The sequence below is a fragment of the Perca flavescens genome, chromosome 11 (genome assembly GCF_004354835.1).
Source record: "Perca flavescens isolate YP-PL-M2 chromosome 11, PFLA_1.0, whole genome shotgun sequence".
NCBI lineage: Eukaryota > Metazoa > Chordata > Actinopteri > Perciformes > Percidae > Perca > Perca flavescens.
This window is the reverse complement of record NC_041341.1, coordinates 31,344,002-31,368,029: the sequence shown is the minus strand read 5'-3', so window position 1 is coordinate 31,368,029 and position 24,028 is coordinate 31,344,002. Positions and strand designations below refer to the sequence as shown.

Here is a 24,028-nt window from a genome sequence, read left to right as displayed (position 1 = left end):
GTCCAGTTCATTCGAACTACAGATCCGCTACCCGATATGGCAAACTTGCATAATGTAATGTAATGGACAATTCCGCTTCCAACCTGTAGGGGGACCGGAGCGGGAAAAGTTACAAAGTGATGCTTTAAGGTGGTGATATGTATGTAGTGTCTTCATTTGTTACATCAAACATTGTCATAAAACGCTGATGTGAGTTAGTCAGACAACTGCCTTTTCAGCAGCAGCTATTTTGCACCAATTGATTCAGTGAAAGATCATTTGATTGTAAAGGAGGCATATATATATATATATATATATATATATATATATATATATATATATATATATATATATATGAACATACAAACACAAGACATGTTCCTTTTTTGCCAAATGGAAAACATGACCCAAATATCATCATTGCTATAGTGCTACTCTTCACCTTCATGCAGAACACAACTGAATGCCTCAATTAAGTTCAAGCATGTTATGTGGCCGCTGGCAAGTTTTCTCCTTGTGTGCATGGCTCATGTTAATGGATACACACACAGAAAAGAGAGGTCCTCGATTACACACCACATTAACATTTTGATGTTTTAAAACTATAAATGTAAAAGCACCTGAGGATGACTGACAGTATAGGGTACACATGTTGTTTGAGCCCTTTGCTGCATCGTACCTAATCAAATGTTGGTAAGAGCATGGTGATACCTGCTAAGTGCAGTCTTCGGAATCGGGGATACATTGTGTCACTCATCGTGCTGCACTTAGCTTTTGTGAGATGTCGGTAATATATTATAGCACTGCTGCTCTTGAAAAGCAATCCAAGCAGCAACAATTAGATCTTTCACCCCTGGGAGTTGAATCTATCAACAGCAAGATGAGTTGTTCTGTGCTGGTTTGGTTCAAAAGCACTTCAGGTTGAGTGGAACGGTGCTGTTATATGCGTGATGACACAAAAAAAAACCTAGAGAAAGACAGAAGAACAACTTTCTTTCTTAGGTAACCGCTGTGACCGAAAAGTAATGCACTGTAATTCTTTATTATTCCACGTATTTATTGCCATTTGCACCGCATTGACTGCTACTGTATAAGACTGCTCTAGTCCATGTGTCCCGGGGAAAACACAAGACTTTCACCCAGGAAACCGGTGTTCGTGACCCGGGAGTAATACTTAAGGGGGCCTTAACCCAAACTACGATCTTTTTTTCTAATCTCAACTAGTTGTTTTGGCACCTAAACTCAACTCGTCACCACATGACGCTTAGTTTTTGTCGGCCAAACTCAAATGCAACGGCCTCTGAAACAACCGGCACCTCACGGTGACCTGACAGTAACCTTTTCTCGGCTAAAACACAGCCGACTTTAACTGTAAAGACCGTTGAAGTTGACCGGTTGTCATGTGCCCCCCCCCCATCGGTCGCCTAATTACGTGGGTTATCATAATGAATTGGTGTGCATACGTTTTTGTACGTTTTCATACGATATTATACGAACCCGTTAACAGGAATGCGTTGTATCTGTCATATAGCAAGAAAACGACACACCTTTAATAAATAAGCTTGTCTGTTCAACGTGAAATATGCCCTCGCATGAAAGCAATGACTCATTGATCAATGTATTTAGATGGGGTGTTATTCTGTGGTGTGACTAAGTGCTTTCTCCCACTGGCATTGAATAACCTTCACCTTCTTATTGTATGCCACGGGATGCATAATGCAGTCAGACAAGAGGATCAGGCATGACTTTGCATCCTGCAGGCATCGCCGTATGCAGTAGGTGCCTCCATTTTATGTCCCGTCGACGGTCTCCACACAAACAACTCTGCACTGTAAAGACAAAACCTGGAGGTGTGGAATTTCAGGCTCCAGCTGATCCAAAGGTGACATCAAATAAAATAGCTTGGACAGAAATATGAAGGTGACTGTTGGATGTTAAAGCTGGTCTGAGTGTACAGTCTTACTCAAGAGTAAGAAACCTGCTGCTTTTTGATCATAAAGCAAACGACACTGCATTAAACAGAGCTATAAAACTTTTTTAAAAGCATTTGTTCCATGGCATTCAAAGGGCAGTTTTTACAGCAGATTTTATTAGTTCTCGGTTGAACAAAAAAAGCAGGTAATGTTTGCAGCACGGCATAACACCTAGCAGTGTTTGGCTTTATCTAAACTGAACACACTTCCATGTGTGTATCCATTTTTACTGTGCTCGGTGATGACTTCAGCTCAGTGGCCAATGTCAACACTAGAGTGGAAAGAAATAAACTGTCTAAAGTCCTTACTACGTGCTAATTCTAGGAAGATTTTGGCTACTGTTGTACTGTAGTGAGTTCACACTGAAAAGGTGTTTTTTTGACAAGTCTGTCCTTGATTGTGACGCGGGATATGCTTCACACATTCCTGTTGACAAACGATTAGTGGCGGTAATTAGGGACTCAATGGTGTTTTAAGCCCCCAACATCTCCTTCCAGGCAGTGCTGCGACCGCTGACTTCATGACACCTAACCCTAACCCCAAATTGACCCATTTTCAAAACGTTTCTATATCAGAAATTTGGGTTTCTTTCAACCAAATTGTCAAATAATAACGTGGATAGTTCCATACAACCATTACTCTTCACAAGTAAAGTAAAAAATCAGCTCAGTACTTTCACTGAATTTTGGTGTTTTATTCAATTTTATAGCTTCAGAAACGTGGGAGAAAAACAACAAAATAACGTAAAAAAAAAAGCGCAGGAAAAATGTGACAAAAACATCGGTAAGAAGTGACAAAACTTTGGGGAAAAGCGACATAAGTGTCGAAAGTGACGACCACAACGTTGAAGTAAATTTTGACCCAGAAAAATAAAAATTTGCACAGTCGACAGGAAGATAACACAAGGGTTAACCCTAACCCTAACCCTAACCTTAACCCTAACCATTGCCTAATCCTAGTGCCGCTGGGGGCTTAAAACACTGATAAACGTTATTAGGGGTGCACGATATATCGACTCAATATTGTTTTTGCAATATCACGTTGTGCAATATTAATACAATGTCCCAAAAAGTAGGCAACATTCCGTTTATCTTGTAAAGAGATGCGCTGGTGGCTGTGTGTTGTGATCAATTTAGAGCCCACATATTTCATTGGCCAGTAGCCCTGTCACACATGCCCACTTGGACAGCGTGAGTGAAGAAGGAGATAGAGACAGGGAAAGAAGTGAGAAGCGAAAGGACAGAACGAGTGAGTGCGAACTGCGAAGCGAGCGTGTGGCGCAAAAGGACAGAAGAGACAGAAAAGCAAGAACGTGAGTGTGGCTCAGGGAGACGCCGAAATTATGGAGATTGAAGAGGAAACGTTAGTAGCCCAAAAATAACACCTCCTCGCCAGCGTGGAAGAACTCTGTCGCTCAATTTATTGCACTATGCCAAACGCAGCGTATGTTGGTACAGCGCGTAAGAACCACCACAAGACACTGTACGATGGGTGTATAGTAAAAAAAATCATTTTACATTAGGTTGTACTGTCAGTTTAACCTTTGTGTTGACTTACAGGAAGATCTCAGAAAACAAAATAAAAAAGAAACTTAACTGTTATATCTTGAGAAAGACATTTTTCTTTCTTGCTGTGAAGTTTAAATGACAATGTCTCTCCAAAGTCACATATTATCATCGCCTGTTAGCGCAAAGTGTCATAGTTTATTGGATACTTACTGCAAAAACAGTACACTACGAAGATTAGTATGATAATACACACAATCAGTATGCAGTTTATGGACACAGCTGTATTTTCTTTTTTTTAATAAATAACAGACATGACTGAGATCGCTGCAAACAAATGAAGCCGTTAGTGAGAATATTAGTTAGCCTTGAGCTCCACTGCAGTCAAATGAATGTCACACTGATCTTCTCTGGCTTATTAAGTCTAATGTCTTTGACAATTAATTTAAGATAAAACCTAATCTACAACAGTCTTTTAATTTCCACTGATTGTGACAGATTTTATGATGTTGGGTGTTTCTTGATACGCAGTAAATGCATGCATTGGGTTATTACCTCTGTGATTCACTAACAAGAATAAGAAGGACTTTCTTCTAAGAAGGACTTTATTTAACACCCGCTGACATTTGAAAATGTCATCACGCTTGTAACTCACAGGAAGCAGATTGCAAGGGCCAATGTTGTCATCCAATCAGGGCCCTTTTAACTCCAGAAACAGCACACATTACAAGAAGTGCTAGTTTACACACTCTTATTTGAATGATTCGTTAAACCGTCCCAGTATTTCTCACACGTCATTCCACAGCCACGGAACGCTTAACAAGACTGTTGTCTTAAAGGTCACAAACCAATGTGAGGAACATTCTGTCTGGGAAACTTTTTCTCTTCTATCTCTGAAAAAAGGCTTTTGCTCTCAAGCCCTGATGTTTCTTTTTTACTGAAAACCCACCGAGTCTTAAACATTGTGTGCCAAAGTCTCTCTTTGGTCTGCTGTCTCTTTTACAGTTCTGCTCCAAGAGGTCAGAGACACAAACACTGTGTTTCTCTGTGGCAGTTGCACTTTTTTGGGTCCTTAGCTCAGGGCTTATGCTCAGTCTGTGAGCGTAGACATTGTTAAAAAAAAAAAAAAAAAAAAAGTAAGCAAAGGGAAAGGACAGCACAAACAACACAGTGTTGCTTTAGGTGGCAGAATTTTGCAGATTGTGGCTGGCGTGGGAAAATGTGAGCCTAGTTTGTAACTTCAACTTCAACTTGGGTTTATTTAAAATGACATCACCGAGACAGTCTCTGTACAAATGAGTAAAAAAACAATGGAAAACGTGGCCGGGTTGGCTCGGTGGGTAGAGCAGGCGCACATATACTAGGAGGTTGATGCCTCGACGCAGAGGTCCAGGGTTCGAGTCCGACCCGTGACGATTTCCTGCATGTCTTCCCTCTCTCTGTCTCCTTTCTCACCTAGCTGTCCTATCAAATAAAGGCGGAAAAAGCACCCAAAATACGGAACGCACCGGGCATAGCAGCAGCTGTAAGATGACGTAGTATTAAGAGAGACAACGGTAGCGAGTAGTATGAAAGAGTGACTTCGGTTTGTGTCCTGTGTGTCACTGAAACGTAACCCATTTTGTAACCCCACCCACGTCACGTTCTTTTGCCGCATGTCAGTTAAACGTACGTCCCGACCCAGACCGTTAAACAGTGAGAGTCTCAACCAAGCGTGTCTAAATATGACGGTAAATGGCTGGACGCTAAAGGAGACTTTTTGAATCTGTAACATACGCCAAAGGCACCTGACCAAGCTCCTTTTTGACGCGATGGGAGCGAGAATGTGTTGAGCTTACTTGTCAATGAGGTAACAGTCAGTGATTGAAATTAGGAGAGATCATGGTGACGAGAAAAAAAAAGATGTGTTTTCAGCCTGAATTTGAAAGTATCAACAGAGCTTGCCTCCTGGATGTGCAGTGGGAGATTATTCCAGAGAAGGGGAGCTCGGATGGGCAAAGGCTCGACCACCAAAAGAGTTCTTATTGATACTAGGAATGGTTAAGTAACTGGCATCAAGGGAACGTAAAAGGCGTGATGGAGTACATGTGGAAATCAAGCTGGAGATACATGAGGGAGCCAGACCATTTACAGCTTTATAAGAAGGGGGGTTTTGAAATCAGCTCTTGTGTGAACCGGAAGCCAATGCAGAAACATAAATACCAATGTTATATGATCAAACTTCTTGGATCTTGTGAGGACTCTGGCAGCTCTGTTCTGGACCAATTGGAGATCTTTTATTGATGCTTTTGGTAGGCCAGAGAAAACATAGACAGACAGACAGAAATGTATTGTTATAGACCTTTTTCACGGCAGACATGTTGACATGTCATAGTAGGAAAAGCACAGGTGTATTCAAACCCATTAATGATGGCTGCATTCCACTTAGGAGAGGCCCTGGTATTGTGCATGCCGACTCACTGAAATATCTTACTGGGACACTTGATGGACTTAAGCCATCGTTAAGGTTATCAATTTCAGTTCTGCTTTTCTACTATGACAAGTCCAAATGTCTGCTGTGAAAAAGGTCCATGGCATACATTTACAAGTAAAGCTGCTAGCAGCAATACTGCCAAGCATTCGGCCCGTTCCCAACAGGCACGTTTTCAACAGGCACCGCACTAGTACACTGTAAACAAAAGAAGCTTTTTTTATGAGATAACAAACTCATATTTCTCTCCCCAGAGGTCAGCCTGTAAACATGGATCTTTAACCCTCTGTCACATTTGTGCTCTAATCCCACCAGATGTATGTATGTACTGTATCACTTTCCAATATGCAAACAACAACATCATAACAAAGCATTTAGACATGGAATAGTTCTTTATATGGAGCTATGAATAGGCTGACATTGCAGCTGAGATCAGTGTCTTTCTATGCCAGGGGTCTTTTTTAAGCCAAGGACTCCTTAGCTAAAAGAGAGATGGACCAGGGACCCCATATTACATATATTGTAACAAAATGAAGTTGCATATAAAACTGGGCCTACAGTAATGTGTAGGATGGCCTTAAGCCTATATTAGTAGCTTAGTATGTGTGAATGGCTAACTTACCTACAGGCCAGTAAGATAAGATAAGATAACACTTTATTGTCTGTTCACACAGAACATTTTCACACACACACACACACACACACACACACACACACACACACACATAGCCTGTCATCAATGTGCACATTTAAAAAATCACAAATAGGCCGAATTATCTTTCCTCATAATATGTTGGACTCATGTTTATGTATATTTTCATACATATTAACTTTAAAAAAAAAGATTAAACATTAACTTTGGGGCCCCCTGCAGTAACTCTGAGGACCCCCTAAGGGTCCCGGACCCCCTATTGAAGATCTCTGTTCTATGGGATTGCATTATGTCTGTCTCCACCCAGTGGCAGCTGTTATTTTTCACACCTGAGATCATATATTAAAATTTCTATTCCATTAGTGATCAGTCATGTTTTGTTTTTTTCCTGCAGGAGGCCTGGCCAAAAAGGTTTCAGCATTTTTAGAGGCAGAAACAATAAAAAAAACTTTCAAAATATGTTGAGATATATTGAAGAAAACTGAAGGAAGAAAATAGGCAGGGGGAAAGATTGAGCCAGTGAGAGATTGGAAGGGATGGGCCGAGACCAAGTATAGTCTAGACATGTTCAGTGTGCAATATAATCATTGTGCATTGTCCTAAAATCGTATCTTTCTAGGTTTGACACAAATATGAAAGCAACCGTGAAAACATGCATTGTTTCGTACACAAACCAGGCTCTCCCCCTCACAGTCATCTGAGCCTCTTAAATGTTGAAAACTGTTTGGCTGAAATATTAAGGTTCTCCCTGGAGAGCAGCCAAAACTCTCTGCAACGATGGGCCGTGTGATTCACACCCAGCGCATAAAAGAAAGAAGAGCTGACCGATAATTCTCCTCAAAACCAAAATCCCCTCTTCCACCTTCACAGAACAGCGTTGATAGGGAATTGTGTTTCTGAATTATTCATTACCGCATTGCTCTAGAGAAAGTGCTAGAGTACCCTTTGACACATCTCGTTGGCCATGCTTTTAAGTCAAAGTCACCTCCTAAAATGTATTTAGATGTTACAATGATGGCCTTCTAATCGTGGTCACCCTTCAGTAGAGTGTGGTTATTCAAATACCAGAAAACAGATGAACCAGATAGCGAGTGTGTAGCTGGTGTAAGGCGTCCTCTGGCAGCTGCTGGGACACGTTGTGTTTAGTCAGAGGTCTCAGCAGAGTTCTAATTTAGCCTCTAACAAAGCCAATACTTTTTTCTTCTTTTCTTCGTTCTTTGTAAACCCATGATGGCTGCATATCTTATAGAAGCTGGTGGATAACAAGTTACAGCTTAATGCTAATGTTTGACATCTTTGTAAATATGCTTCTCTGTGGGGTACCACCTTGGCAGACCTATCGTCACAGCGCTGCAGAGCGTCTGGTGTAGTCTCGTATGGCAAAATAATTGTTTTTATCGATTCCATTGTTTTTGTGATCGTTAGGAGCACAATTCAAAGTCCATTTAACTGCACAACCCTACTCAGGACCCAAGAACGTGCAGTGTTGAGCGTGAAGTTGTTTAGATGAGCGGTTCTCCAGAAAGCTGCAAGCAGCAATACTGCCAAGTGTTCCGCCAGTTCCCAACAGGCACGTTTTCAACGGGTGCTGCACTAGTTACTATAAACATAGTCTGGCATTGCCAGACCTTCCTCCACAGTGCTTCGGAGGAGGGTCTGGCTAGTCCATACAGCATTCCAGGATGGGAGAAAAACGTGCTCTGGTTTATTGGCATTTCTTTAAACTACTGTAACACTTTGCCTACGCTGCTATGCCCTGCAGTGGCCTGCTACGCCCTGCTACGCCATGCTACGCCATGCTACGCCATGACCTACTACCCCAACCGGCACCGTCACCACTCAAGGTTTCTCCCTAAAAGGGAGTTTTTCCTCGCCACTGTCGCACTAAATGCTTGCTCTTGGGGGATTTACTGGAATTGTTGGGTCTTTGTAAATTATAGAGTGGTCTAGACCTGCTCTATCTGTAAAATGTCTTGAGATAACTCTTTTTATTATGTGATACTATAAATAAAATCAAATTTAATTTACTTGAAAATGAACCAAACACAATCATCTTGGGCGGTGCTAAGCGCAGGAAGGAGCCACAGTGCCTCTGCAAAATAGCCTCGGGAAGGAACTTGTTTTGGTGGAACATGTGAACGTTCAAAAGTTGTTTTTGTCGTGCAACAGAAAACTCAGATTAGACAGGTAGTCAAGCTAGCTGTCTGGATTTACCCTGCAGAGATCTGAGGAGCAGTTAACCATAGTCCTCACAAATCCACCGGAGTTTAAAATGCCAACACAAAGAAAGAGGAAGGTGACGGACATCCGGCGGAATTTCCGGCGACACCGGAGCAATCCCGGAAGTGGAACATCGTGGATATAGACTAGGTGTGTAACATACAACCCATTACTATACACTTTCCATGGTGGGATACACACACTCTACTCTGCTGTCACGGCTTGTCAGGTTGCACCTGTCTTTGTTGACAATGCCAATAAAGGGTGTTTGAAAGTGAGCCAGTCCACTGAAAGTGATGCATTTCACACCATCGTTGTGATTGTGTCACAGACTCAAATCAAGCATGAGCCTGTCACTAGCTTGTATATTTCTTTTAGGTTTGGTGACGGCTTATTCAGATAAACAGCAGGGTTCCTGACAACCCTGCACGACAACCTCGCTGTCAAGTTCTCCATGCTGCAGAAGGCGAGGGCATTTGAAGTTACAGATTTCAGATTAAAGAGAGTCTGAATCCAGTTTGTATGACAGATTTGAAGTACAAATAATCTCTCACTTTTACATTTCCCTTTCCAAATGTGCCTACAGCTTGGATTGTCATATGATAACAATTGCTATCAAGTAAACGCAGACAAACAGGAAACAAGAATGTAGTACTGTACTACAACAACACACTGTGCATCAACCTTAAACAATGAAAGATGCAGAATTGAGATCAGAGCTACCCTGATGCCAATACTACAATAAGACATATACTTTGTATCAAATTAGACCAAACTAGAAAGAATATAGCCTTAACTAGACAGTAAATGAGCAGTTATAACCTTACTGTAATCTAAAGGAAGATCCATCCCATTACTTTGAACTAGTTATCTCTACCATTGATTCATTACTATTAGCTAACTATTTTAACCATTTAACCAACCACCAACCTACTTTTAGCTAATCATTTGAGCTGTTTAGTCATTTTTCTATATATTCTATATACTTCATTACATTTAGCTTAACTTCTGTTCTCGCCTGTTGGCTAGTTTTCACACGCTCTTACTTAACTGCAACATGTCGTGTTCAAGCGTTACAGTTGATTTTCTTGATATTTATTTTTAAATTAGGATAAATTAAGCTACTGTACAATTGTTTGCACGTACTCCTCTTCCCCTCCTCGTCCCCCTGGCTGGGAATCGCTGATACAGTATATGCTGAGTGCTAAGAAGTGAAACATGGGGAGTGAGAGCTGAGGTAAAGAGATATGACATAAAATAAAAAAGCAGAGAAGGAAGACTTGACAGAGGAGGTGATGTGGTTCACTGGGGAACATAAGGAAGTTCTTGCTGGAAGTGTTGACTTTTCAGCTTTCGAAGGAAGGTTGGGAGTGAATCGGAAACCTGACTGGAATGGAAATGTCACTGGAACCCAGGGGAGACAGGTACGGGGCGAGCTGTGACCGAGTGGCCAGTGATTGCAAAGTGTGTCATGGCCTGCGGTTCATTTATTGGACCTATTTCCTGTACATCTTCCCTCACTATGTGCTTATTTAGATATTTTCTTGCTTCTGAATGTATCACTCACTGCTCAAGGCCTTGCCTCATACATATATAAGCAAAAAGCTTGTCAATGGCTGACCCTGAAAACTCAATCGATGCAGCGTGCGTAGTAATCCTCGTTCCTATTTTACTGTCTAAACAAAGTCAATTTCAGAGACATTGGAGCTTATGTTCAGAACAAAAACAACAGAAACTGAAATATATTTTTCATTTCATTTCATTTTTTATTTATTAAACAGGAAAAGATTAAAGACAATCGGGCCTGACTCAGTGTAAAACTGATTTTCAGCAGGTTCTTGCTCTGCAGAACATAAACACCACATACACATCAAAACTCCTAGACAGAAACAGTAACAAACATACAGACCAAGAGAATGAGCAGCAGGGCAAAGCCATAAAGCTGACTTAATGGTCGCAGGTAAACCTCTCCATTAAATAGCGAGCAAATGTTAATTTAAATGATGTTATTGACGTTAAAGTTCTGATATGTTGTGGAATGTCATTCCAGACTTTAGTGAGCACATGGAAAAAAGATCGCTGTCCATAACAGTTTCTAAAAGCCGGTAAAGGCAAAAGTCCATTTGTAGCAGATCTCGTAATGCGCTCGGACCTTGAACTGGGTTTTGGAACCAACGTAGACAGAGCAGCTACAATGTGACCATTTAAAATTTGATAATACAGTTTTATCCCAAGCCCATAACGTTGATCAATGCAAGCTAGTGAAGATGACTCACAGATGTGCAGTGTGGGATGTTGAGGGGTACTTCTGTCTTAAATTTGTATGTTCAATAACTCAGTCTCAATGTGTAGAAAAACTGTGTGCTGGGAGAAAAGAGAAACAAAGAAATTTCACATACACATACTTACTATTTATTTATGAAGAAACAGAAGTCTGTGACCCGACAGCCGGCTAGAAATCGGCAATGCAGTAACTGAATCTTGATTCATATTTGATCAGAGATGCCTATGGTTTGACAGTTTGTTCGCAGTGATTGACATTGCGTTTGAGACTCCTCGGCTCTGATTGTTGTAGTTTTTTCTCCTGTAGGTGGGGGTTGGAATCTTGCAAATGCCATTAGGGGCACTATGAGGAGGCAGGAAAACATGATTTTTTTCCACAGATTACCTGTCTCAATCAGGATATAGCAAATATGACAAGAACTTATTTTTATAAAAGTAACCTACTGAACCTTTAATGGAGTCTTTTCCTAGGGTGTTTTCAAATGCAGTATATTCCTTTCTAAATGAACCAAACTTCGTCATCTTAAAGTGGACCAACAAAGAAAAGGGACTCAATTCTTTTTGCATTGTCAGTTTACTTGAAAGAGTACTCAGTTCTCTCTTTGGTCCAGTTCATCTCTGTTGGAGACTCAGGGTAATATTTAGCCTCAACCCCTCTGGCCCCCCTAACTTTGGCAAACATTTTCATATTTTTTTTTAACACCACCTTTATCCTCAAAGAAGGGATATTATTCATGTGGAGTGATAAATAACATGTAGGTTAACACTGAATGAGTATTCTTGTGTGTATTGTTATATGTGTATCGTTATGTAGAACCAAACCTATGGAGGGTTGTGCTTAATATATTTGGTACCCCTAAAATCACATGTGGCAAACAATGCTGACTAATAGGTTAATGTGAAAACGTTTTCCAACAGTTGTTCTCTCCCTCTCTCTTCCCTAGATGAGAAGAACCCGTGTCACTTAGGCGAGGCTCCTGGCCCCTGCCGAGGGCTGTTGACGCGCTACTTCTTTGACAGCGACAGTCAGCAGTGCAAGCATTTCTTCTACGGCGGCTGCTTTGGCAATGCCAACAATTTCAGGAGCATGGCGGCGTGCCAGGCCAAATGTCAGAACCCAGGTAGGCCAGGTTGAACTTTTGTCCTTTTACAGTGAAGACTGGCAAACACCCACGCACATCCAGACAGACGCAAATTCTATTCAAGACCACTAATAACGTCTGAATGGGTTTGGTGTTCAGCAGCTGTGAAGGCGCCAATGATGGCGTCATTTGGTGGAAAATGGACTGTATTTAAAAAAAGAAACCCATTATTTGAAGAACACATCTACACCTCAGACTAACAATTCAGCTGTACATGAACCGAGATTTGTTCGCTTTTTAAATTTTGACAAATGGAAATAATGACTTCTCCTGCCTTCACTTCAAAGCCGTATGCAAGATGTGATCTGTACATACTTCTGGGTTCATGGACGGCCAGATCACAGCTGCTGCACAACAAATGCAAACACGTTTCAGAGTGGTGACATAATCAAAGCAGTTCCACCTCAGAAAATTTACTTTTTGATGAATTTTAGCTGACCATGACATCACATTCCACCTTGATTTTGCATTTAAATGGTTTTAAAGTGACCGAAGCACACTCAATTATGGCAGACTTAGGCATGACTTACAAGTCATTTAGATATTGAAATTGTCAAAGAAAATAACGAGGAAGTCCCTCGACTGTGACCAATTCTGCAGGCAGCCCATGTTGTACTGAAAATCAATTGGAAAAGCTAATTTTTTTTATTTCAGATAGATGACTCTGTCTGGTTTCATTAGGAGATTATAAAGTTTGCGGACCAACACCCCTTCTAGTCTGATACTAAAGAAATTAAACTTACTTTAATTATGATTGATCATTGGGATTTAATGAGATCTGTTCTAAATATAGACATATGCATTCCTTGGATTTATGTTCTGTGGATAGCAGTGGAGACACACCAGTGTCAGATGTGTGTGTTTTTTTTTTGTCAATATAGCAAAACCCACTGAGGCACCAGACGTCAACACACAGTCTGCTAGAAAATCCGGTGTTGTGCAGCCAACCATATTAACTGGTAAGTTGTACACCACGCTCTACTTCAAGTATAACATGTTAAAGTTTGTTGTTCTTGTCTAAAAACAAAAAGTAACTGCTAAGACATCATTCTAATATTATATATATATATATATATATATAGATATATATAGATATATATAGATATAGATAGATATAGATAGATATAGATAAAAATCAACCCCTTTCAATGGGATCAATGTATGTGCGCTCAAGTTAATCCCTCAAACACACAGTAAAATATGACTTTAGTTTTGAAATCATGTGTAACTCAGGTTTTTTTTGTTTTTGTTTTTTTGCTTATACGTAGAATGTGCAGTCCGATAACTTTATGAAGGAATGGTTCAACATTTTGGGACAATACATTTTAAAAAATGTTTTTTTTTTTTAGAGCGAGATGAGAAGTTTTGCACCACTATTAGACATGAGAGTCATATCTTTCTTATCATCGCACTCTGGGAAAAGAAAGCAATTAAGCGTGTTTAAAAAAAAAGTTGAACTATTCCCTAAAATGACTGATCCCTTGACATATGTGTTTGTTTCTCAGGGGAGTTGATTGAACCTCAGGCGCTAGTGAATGTCACTAATGGAGTGCGAAAAGGTAAGAAAGTATGGACGTTAATATAATGTCAATGGAACCACACACGGTTGGTGCATGCGTAGCTAGCTAGCTTACAGCTGACGTCTGCACAGTGGCTGCATTGGCTGTTTGGGGCAGAAATGGTTCTGCTTCATGACGCGAGGCAAGTTAGCTCCGCACGCAGCGGAGGTGGCTCTGCAAAATAGTCTCGGAAAAGAACTTGTTTTGCACTTGAAAGAAGTTAACTGTTCACACAATACAGTAACGTGAGCAATTTTAATTAGCTGGATACATTTGCTCTTACCAGTGTATCACCGTGTGTACCCACCAATCGGTCCAAAAACATTCCAGTTAAAGAGCAAATGCTGTAAACATATTCTTTGGAAATCTTTACAATCATTCCCCGAAAGAATCAAGCAGGCCTGCCTTGTTGCACGCTGAAAATTTCAGCGTTTAGCTTGCTTTCCCGAAGATCGAGAACGGCAACACAAATGGTGTTTTTCCATTACATGGTACCTGCTCGACTCGCCTCGACTCTACTCGCCTTTGTTGGTTTTCCATAATGAAAAAAAGTCCCTGGTACCTGCCGACAGGTGCTTTTTTTTAGTATCACCTCTGAGGAGGTTCAGAGCGAGCTGAGCGATACCAAAAGGTGACGCGAAAACCTGCAGACTACTGATTGGTCGGAGAGAATCGTCACTAATCACTGCGTCATCATTGCTAGCGACAGACGGAGGTGTTCTGAACAAACCCGCCATTTTTAAATAGTTTAGGCAGCGGTGTTTTTTTTGCTACCTCCAGCTTCTATTGAAAGAAAATTTGCCTTCTGGCTGTGAAAACAGCCACATGCCGAGAATCAAAAACAACACACCATTGACGTTCTGTTAGTGTGTCGCGTTAGGTCGCGGCAGTTTCCTGCAGCGTAGATATGGCGAGCAGCCATGCTCGCCTCGCACATGAGGGCTGTTGACGCGCTACTTCTTTGACAGCGGTGCAAGCATTTCTTCTACGGCGGCTGCTTTGGCAATGCCGACAATTTCAGGAGCATGGCGGCGTGCCAGGCCAAATGTCAGAACCCAGGTAGGCCAGGTTGAACTTTTGTCCTTTTACAGTGAAGACTGGCAAACACCCACGCAATCCAGACAGACGCAAATTCTATTCAAGACCACTAATAACGTCTGAATGGGTTTGGTGTTCAGCAGCTGTGAAGGCGCCGAAGATGGCGTCATTTGGTGGAAAATGGACTGTATTTAAAAAAAGAAACCCATTATTTGAAGGCCTTATACTGTGAGAGCAAACACATCTACACCTCAGACTAACAAGTCAGCTGTACATGAACCGAGATTTGTTCGCTTTTTAAATTTGGACAAATGGAAATAATGACTTCTCCTGCCTTCACTTCAAAGCCGTATGCAAGATGTGATCTGTACATACTTTGGGGTTCATGGACGGCCAGATCACAGCTGCTGCAAATGCAAACACATGGTGTCCTGAACAAACCCGCCATTTTTAAATAGTTTAGCCAGCTGTGGATTTTTTGCTGCCTCCAGCTTCTTTTGAAACTAAATTTGCCTTCTGGCTGTGGCAACAGCCACATGCCGAGAATCAAAAACAGCACACCTTCGACGTTCTGTGTGTGTGTGTGTGTGTGTGTGTGTTGTGTTAGGTCATGGCAGTTTCCTGCAGCGTCGCTATGACGACAAGCCACGCTCGCCTCACGCATGAGGCGGTACTATATCTCCAATGGAAAAAGGAGGATGGGGCACCGCGGTCGAGCCGAGCCGAGCCGAGCTGGTACTAGCAGTGGGTAAGCGCCAAAAGAGCGCAGTTTGTCAGGCTTTATCCTGGAAATGTACTACCAGACTACAACACAACTTAAGAAGTCATTTTTTTCAGTCTGAATAACAACATCAGAGATTAGACTTCTTTGTTGCTGATTACAGTTTCTGATCCAGTAACCTTGAACAGAAAAGAAAAGAAAATGGTTTTCCTTTCAAGATGAGAAAAACTGATTTTGTCTCATCATATGAATGCAGACACCAAGGCATAAAGCCAGAAGGAGTACATGCAGTGTTAATTCATTACAGAAATCTCGGAGCAGACATTTGGGATAGATTAACTGTTGTAAGGCATAATTAAATCAATCACGCTGTCTTCATAGTAGTAACCAGTCCACGGCTGACTTCTGAGTTATGCTTAAACCCCTGAGAAAAAAAGACAGTTCATTTATTTAACCAGTGCATGCTGATGGCCAATCACTTTACTGTGATAAAATAAAATTAAAAGTCAAGATGCAGTGATGCGTAGATGGTAGACATTTTGGAAAATTGCTTCAGTTGTGCAAGGCAAAGGGCAGAAACCGAGTGCATCACTGACTACATTTACATGCACTTACTATTCCGGGTTTTGCCCTTATCTGGAAAAAAAACAAAACATATACCGAATAAGCTGTTTACATGGCTAATGAAAATGAATATTCCACTAATATTCCTGTTTACATGCTAGGATAGAATAGGATTTATTTATTTTTTTAAGTTTTCAACCCCAGGAGGTCTTGTTGGACCGTGTGAACACAAAGTCCCTCTTTCATTCCTTCAACCAGCTCCTTGAAAAGGTCAGCGATGCGATGTTTGCGCATATCCAAAAACCTGTTGATCTCCAAGTCTTTGCTGATGTTTAGAAGTAGCTGTGTTTCTCCTTCCGAACAGAATTGCGGGCTTTTCTTTTTAGGCATGCATCTCTACTACGCAGCCTTGTAAACTGTTGGCTGGTTGGTTTGTTTACAACAACCGTAGCAACGCACAGAGCTGACAGTAAGCCGTAAACAGGCAAGAGGCCGTAAAGTGTTGCTAACTGCCAAAAAGAACCATCCATCCATCAATCGTCGTCCGCTTATCCGGGGTCGGGTCGCGGGGGAAGCAGCTCCAGCAGGGGAACCCAAACTTCTCTTTCCCGAGCCACATTAACCAGCTTTGACTGAGGGATACCTCAAGCCAGGTTGGAGATATTAGATATTAGTTAGTCCTGGGTCTTCCCCGAGGCCTCCCAGCTGGATGTACCTGAAAAACCTACCTAGGGAGGCCCCCAGGGGGAATCCTTTCCAGATGCCCAACCCACCTTACCTGATTAAGACGCAATTGCGCTGTATACATGTACAAAGAATGCCTCTAAAACCCGAATCCGGCATAACCCACTTAATCAAGAAAATGATAAATTCAGAAAAAGGCCGTATTCAAAATATCCAAACGGAATATGCTGTTTACATGACCTGTATCAAAGTCAGAATATTGTCATATTCTGAATAATAGTGCAATATTAGTGTGCATGTAAACGTACTCGGTGTCTTTGTCACATGTTCCTGCTCACTAATTTTCTGTCGTGTTCTCAGGCTCTGTTGTGCCGCAGCAGGAGAGCACAGGGACACCCTGGCCTGCTTCCCTCAACTCCTTCAAAGAGTTATAATTTCAAGAATCCAATTTCACTCTTGTCAGAAAATATTGAGAGGGAAAGAGTCAGGATGAGTTAGCCTCAAAAGCACCTTCTCCTTTTCAATCTCTTTTTTTTTTTTTTTTTGCGATGCAATCTCCAGCATGCAAGCACAAAGATATCTCTCAGAAACAATGCTGGCATCAAAGTAACACTCTTTCAAGTAGCAGTGCATTATTCAGATCCTGCATTAAATAGATTATAGCGATTCATAAATGGTAATGGTTCATGTCAGTTATAAATAGCAGGTGACTTTTGTTTTTCTCTACGGAATTTAAATTGGGGCATTTGAATTTCAAAGTCACGAAAGCTGGGAGAAAAGTAAAGAAGGCACCCATCTTGAGTATGGGTGTCATTCTACCAAGCATTTATTGCTATGTTGAAACCAAAGACTGACATCTTGTGGTTATACGATGATGTACACCTTTAGTGTCAGTGGGAGAAGCTGTAACGTCGACCCCTGTGTCCAAAGAGGAAATAAACGAATCCCAAACTAAGCTGCTCTTGGTAAGGACTTCTAAAAACAGACCTGTGTTGGAATTAGCTTTGCAGGAAGTAGGCCGAAAATACCGTACACGATACTGCTACTACTGTTACAGCTATTCCTTTACATCCAGCACTGATAGAGAATATGTTTGCTTTTGAGGCTTTCTCCATTGGGAAGTTCTGTATTTGCTGGATTCTAAATGGTTTGCAATGAAATGAAAATCACAAACTTTGGATTTAAGCATTTTGGGGATCTGTGCAGTTTGACTAAATGCAACACAATGTTTGTTGGTATACATTATAAATATTAAATCCCATACAGACTAAAAGCCCTGCAAATAATAGGTCAAGAATTGAGAAAACTATTGTCTTTTGAAATTAGAATTATTTAACATGCATTGCCTCTTGGAAAGATGCTCCATTTATTGAACTTGCAAAACAGGGAAACAGTTAAACAAATCAACAGTTAAAAAACAACTTGAAGTGGGAAACTTCCCTCCATACTTTTCCTTTGGAACCTTTTAAATTCCCCTTCCGAACACAAGACAAAATAAGAGTTAACTTGCAAAAACATAATGTGCAAAATAATCGTTTTTCTCAAATACATAGTTTTTATGATCTTTAGGAGCCAAAATAGAAATCACGATCAAAATTTTGAATCATTACACAGGCCCAGTTCTATGTCGACCAACTAATAAGGGCCATCTTTTGTGGTTCGTGTGTGTGTGTGTGTGTGTGTGTGTGTATGTGTGTGTATTTCCCTGCTAGTTAATTAGTGTTCTGGTTAGAATTGGGTTAAAATGCAACGCTTGGTTTAGGGTTAGGCTAGGGTTACGTCAGGGTTACGGGGTTAAGGTCAGCAGTACAAGGGGCACGGGCACAAGGGGACCATAAGTGTAGTAGGACACTTAAAAAAACCTCCTAAAAAACCTGTGTCGATTATTTGAAAGGCCATCTCAAAGGAATAAACATAATAAAATGGCGGTTTAAAAAGAGATTAAAGGAGCCAGTGGACAGGATGGTCAGCGGGAGTTAAATTAGGAGCAGAGCACGACCGAAAAAGGATTTTTAAGGCCGATATCGATACAAATATTTGGTGATTTAAAAATCCGATATTCCGATACATCGGCCGATATATATTTAAAAAATAAATCCAGAAACGCGTAACAAAACATAAACCGATTTCCCTAACATTAGCTATTTGTAGTTATTTATGAGTCCTCACTAAAATATGATAATGCAGTTTAAAAATCAACTTGTTTGTTTTATTGTCACAACAGAACATAGGAACATCAAAATATATTAAAGTTCTGATAAATAAAATGTATAAAAATACAAACTTATGAAAGATATGAGGATATGAAACTTACGAAAACACAATAACAACAAAAATCAAAGAGTGTTGCCAACAGGGACGTTGTAGAGCGCCCTCTGGTGGACAAACTATGCAACGCCAACACTCAGAACATAGTTGAAGGGTGTTTGGTCCATTTTTCATACCGATAGTTTGGAAAAATGCCAAATATCGGAGTAACTCTGAAGTAGTGGATAATTAGGAGTACTAACAGTTTGTTGTTTGCAGTGGCAGCCGTCATCCTGTATGCGCTGTGCGTACATTTATTTTTAATCTAATGATAACAATGCGTAAATGCCCTGTTCTCTTCTCTGCTCTGTTACAATAACCATAATCATTTTCTCATTAAGTATACGCTATTTCACCAACAGCCCATCCACTATTAATGAATGTTAAAGAATGTTGTAAACCCACAGAGGGAACTATAGCACGTTGTTTGAATCATGTGTGTTAACATAGACATGAATATTCCGGTTACATTACACACAGACAAACCATATTTTTCACTTCTCCATAGCTGTCTGCTGTATGCTCTGAGCGCATCCACCTCTCTCTCTCTCTCTCTCTCTCTCGCTCTTTCACAAAATGCTTCAGTGAAATATGGTCACGGTCTAGTCATTATGATATGATAAAAGTACGCTAGGGGCACACTCTCAAACACATAAAAATAAAATGTTTGAGGATGACATATTCTAAGAAACTGTTCAGTTTCTCCTTGAGATAGCATGGTGGTGGGTTTTGTCTCATTTAATAATTCTTAAACTGAAAAGCAGAGTCGTTTCGTTTTGAATCAAGCTGGAACGGATCCAAGCGATCCAACTATATACTGATATAACATTTAAAAGGATGATATACATGGACATATATATTAGAGCTGCAACAATTAATCGATTTATCGATCGGTTGTCTACTCTTAAATTAATCGCCAAATATTTTGATGATCGAGATTCTCTCGCTTCTTAAATGTGAATATTTCCTAGTGTCTGCACTCCTCTGTGACAATAAACTGAATATCTTTGAGTTGAGGACAAAACGAGACATTTGAGGACGTCGCGTCGGCCTTTGGGAAACTCTGATCGACATTTTTCACCCAAAAAAAAAAAATCCTTCTTGTCTGTTATTGGCTGAATACTGTAACACGGTTTGTGTGTGTTTGCATGGTCCAGGTTGGACCACTTTTGTTTTTGTTGGCGTTTGTGGACCCTAGGCTGTCTACAGAGACCGCGAGACCATTTTTTACAGTGTGTTTAGGGGACCAGTAGCTTGCGGATAGTGAGGAGATGTATGCTGTATGTGACAAAAAATGTTGTAGCCTAAAAAACGCGTGACATCGCTTAGAGCACCTTTAATCGAGAAAATAATCAACAATCGAAGTAATCGTTAGTTGCTGCCCCGATACATATCAATTAGGGTGCTCAGCACTGATTTAAAGCTGCCTCTTGCTTCTGATTGACAGACTTCAAGCCTTCAGTGCTGTGCTTCAGTCCCGTGGAGAGGGGAACATGTCACGGGACAGAGAAGAGGTTTGCATACAACCCCGAGCGCAGGAGATGCATGGCGTTTCAGTACAGCGGCTGCGGCGGAAACGACAACAACTTCACATACAGGAAAGACTGTTATCACAAGTGCATTCGAGACAGAAGGGGTAGGATTATTTTATTCATCATTTCCTAAATGCATGTTAAAAAAAATTTAAAAAATAAATAATTTGGAATGCTAACTTTTTTGGCCACCAGCCACTGTGGCAGGTGGGTTTTAAAATCCACTGGCCTCACAGGGTTTTTACCAGCCACTTTCTTTTGGCCTCATAAAGTTGAAATACAGGAAATGTACCAGTGACGTTCTTGAACTTGTTAAGAATACATTTAAGTGCTGTCAAGTTATTAACAAAATCAATATCATGAATTACTCTTAGAATGTATATTTATTATTGCCACCGTCACAGACAGTTATTATAAATACTGACACTGCTGTCCTGAATCAGCCAATCACAAACCTTGCATTTGTCACCAACTGTTAACCTCCTTTTCAAAAATGTCTTCTTTTACTTTTCTTTGAGTTGTTTTTTTGCAGTGGTGAAATGTAACTAAGTACATGTACTCAAGTACTGTACTTAAGTACAAATTTGGAGTACTTTTTTCATGCCACTTTCTAATTCTACTCTGCGACATTTCAGAGAGAAATATTGTACTTTTTGCTCCACTGCATTATTTGACAGCTTGCAGCAAATAGTTACTTAACAGATTAAGATTTTTGCAGAAAAACACATGTACTTTATAAGATACAATGTTATATTATAAATGAAACCACCCAACAATATAACATCCTACGAGTCCAGCTGAAATGATTAGACCATTAAACACTTAGTACTAATTTACTAACACTTATTAAATTACTTTTTTTTACTTTAAGTACATTTTCCGGATGATACTTACATACATTTACTTAAGGAGGACTTTTACTTGTAACTGAGTATTTTTTACAGTTTGGTATTAGTACTTTTACAATGCAATGGATTTTGGATACTTCTTCCACCGCTGGTTGCTTGTTTCAGCTGGCCTATACATGTGCTGCCAAATTTTTGAGCTGAAATCCAAGGAGATGGCAGACCTGGGTTGAAACGTAAAAGAACAACAGCAGCAATAAACAACTAAGGACTCACTCAACTGTCCGTGGCTGCAGTTTCACCCGCCAATGGACAAATTCACCCGCATTTGGCGCCTGGTCGGGTGTTACTTTCAGGCCCTGGTTGTAGGAAGCACATGTAATGGCTGTCACGTTTTAACTGTAGGGTCCTCTTTGGGAGATAGAAATCTTCAATGGAGAATCATGCAATTAATATTATGTTATTCTGTTGCTGTTGCAGGTCCTAGGAATGGGATGATCCGAATAAGGATGAAAAACCTTAACATTGTTAATCGCTCAGCGTGAACACCTTGCTCTGCTTTACATCCTGCACTACTGTGGAGCCATCTGTATTTATGTTCATATGTTATGTTTAGCTGTACTCCTATCTATTGTTTTGCAGTGTACGTGAATTAGCTTTGTAGTGACTGAGTGCAATCATCATCATTATTCAAATTATTTCATTTATCTCGTTGACAAAAAAATGTCTACTACAGCCGCTCTCCACACTGATGGGCTCTGCATATCTTATACATACTCAGCAAAAAAAGAAACGTCCTCTCACTTTTAACTGCTTTTATTTTCAGCCAAGTTAACAGGGACACATTTTTCCATTTCGGTTAGTCACATGTCTGTGAAACGTTGTTCAGTTTAGTTCTTAGTAGTTACATTTTTTTATGTTCGTACAAAGTTTTATGCATGTTAAGTTGGCTGAAAATAAAAGCAGTTGAAAGTGAGAGGACGTTTCTTTTGTTGCTGAGTTTATATGCTTTTGTATAAACAATATATTGTGTCTTTTTCATTTTTACAGTTTTACAGGGCTCTGTTGTCATCATACTGATATAAACATTTCACTGTTTATAGTTATAGTTTATAGGAAACACCAAAGTTGCAGCCATATTTGCCAATGCTTTCCCTGTATATTTACTGTGTCCAAACTAGGGCTGGGTATCGCCAATCATTTCTCAACATCGATTCCGATTGGACTACATTTTCCATTATCAGTTAGGTTAGGGAAATTTCAGTTCCAGTGCCAATTTAGCTGGGATATGAAACAGATTCTGAGAGAACGTCTGTTGTAAACTGTACGAGGAAGAAGCAACCCTCAAATATGTTTTGTAATGCACTAGGTTAAGAATTGAGCCCCAAAATGTTTGCGGCGGGTTATACATCCATGGTGAAAAAGGCGTGTATTAAAAGATGGATTTCTGGATTTTCTTAACCCATATCAGGTCACTCAAGCAACAATGTTATTTTTAATTGGAGAATAGATTACTTTAACCCAGTCCTAGTCTACACTGTAGCTTTTCTACAGAGGTTCTGGTCTAGCTCCACTGTTGTTAATCAATGTGAAGAAATGCATTAGCAGATTAAAATGGGGGACAATCCTTATTCTAGGATCAACCACACCAATATATGGAATGCTATCAAGCAAACACATTAATCAAGATGACCATGTCCTCACAGCTATAAATCAAATCAACATAAACAAGGCAATGGATGCTCTAGATTTTGTCGGATTAAACTTTTTAATCAATATTATGCAGATTTGTAAATCACTGTTGCGATCCTGCAGGTGTTGTTGGTGAGGAAAGACAGAAGGGGGCAGTGTTGTGTAAAGTAAGTTTTGGTGGTTGCTGTTGGCTGTACAGTGTTCCCTTTACTGTCTCCTTTTAGAATCATGGCTTTAATGAATTAGACTGGAAGAGTTTATATACTTAACTTCAACAAACAGTCTCCTCTTTCCTCAGATTTCATGTTATATTCCTCATCAGTCTTTTCGTATGTAGGCCAAACAAGCACACAACGTTTCACAGTAAAAAAAAAAAAAAGAAGCAGAAATAAATAAGTAAATAACAGAGATCTGTTATTTTCCATAGGCCTTAGAAAGCCTTTTTATTTTAATATCACATGAGAAAAACAATGTATGAAAACAACTGTATGGCTTCAACAACTGAACAATTCAAATTCTGAGGAAAACTATGTAATGTAATGTTTTTTTTGTTGATAACGTGTTTTAAAAATAAAAATTCAGCAAAACATTTGTATCCTTTTTAAAAAAATAAAATAAAATAAAAACCTTAAAAGTAATTTTAAAGTCAATAAATGAAAGCCGACCTTGAAGCTCCAGGGCTGGAGTTACATATCCTGTTCCGGATAATTTGGGGGTTTAACCACGTTCTACAATCAACACTTGGTCTATATTTTATAGGCTAATTCCAGAATAGATTTTTTTGGCCTGAGTGGGAAATTTGAATGACCTTTGTCCAATAAATAATAAATAATAAATAAATGTAAAAATGTAAAAAGTAAAT

General features: G+C 40.0%; 1 protein-coding gene across 1 annotated transcript in view; it reads left to right on the top strand.

Annotated features, from left to right (window-relative positions):
* The window catches only part of LOC114564333 (tissue factor pathway inhibitor), a 69,744-nt gene extending 47,428 nt beyond the window's left edge, over positions 1–22,316 (top strand). The window contains exons 3-7 of the mRNA XM_028591600.1: positions 12,027–12,203; positions 13,106–13,183; positions 13,730–13,783; positions 20,545–20,733; positions 21,955–22,316. Coding sequence (XP_028447401.1) covers positions 12,027–12,203; positions 13,106–13,183; positions 13,730–13,783; positions 20,545–20,733; positions 21,955–22,019 — 563 coding nt within the window. The 3' untranslated portion in view covers positions 22,020–22,316. The remainder of the gene's footprint in view (positions 1–12,026; positions 12,204–13,105; positions 13,184–13,729; positions 13,784–20,544; positions 20,734–21,954) is intronic.
* The last annotated feature ends 1,712 nt before the right edge of the window (positions 22,317–24,028 follow it).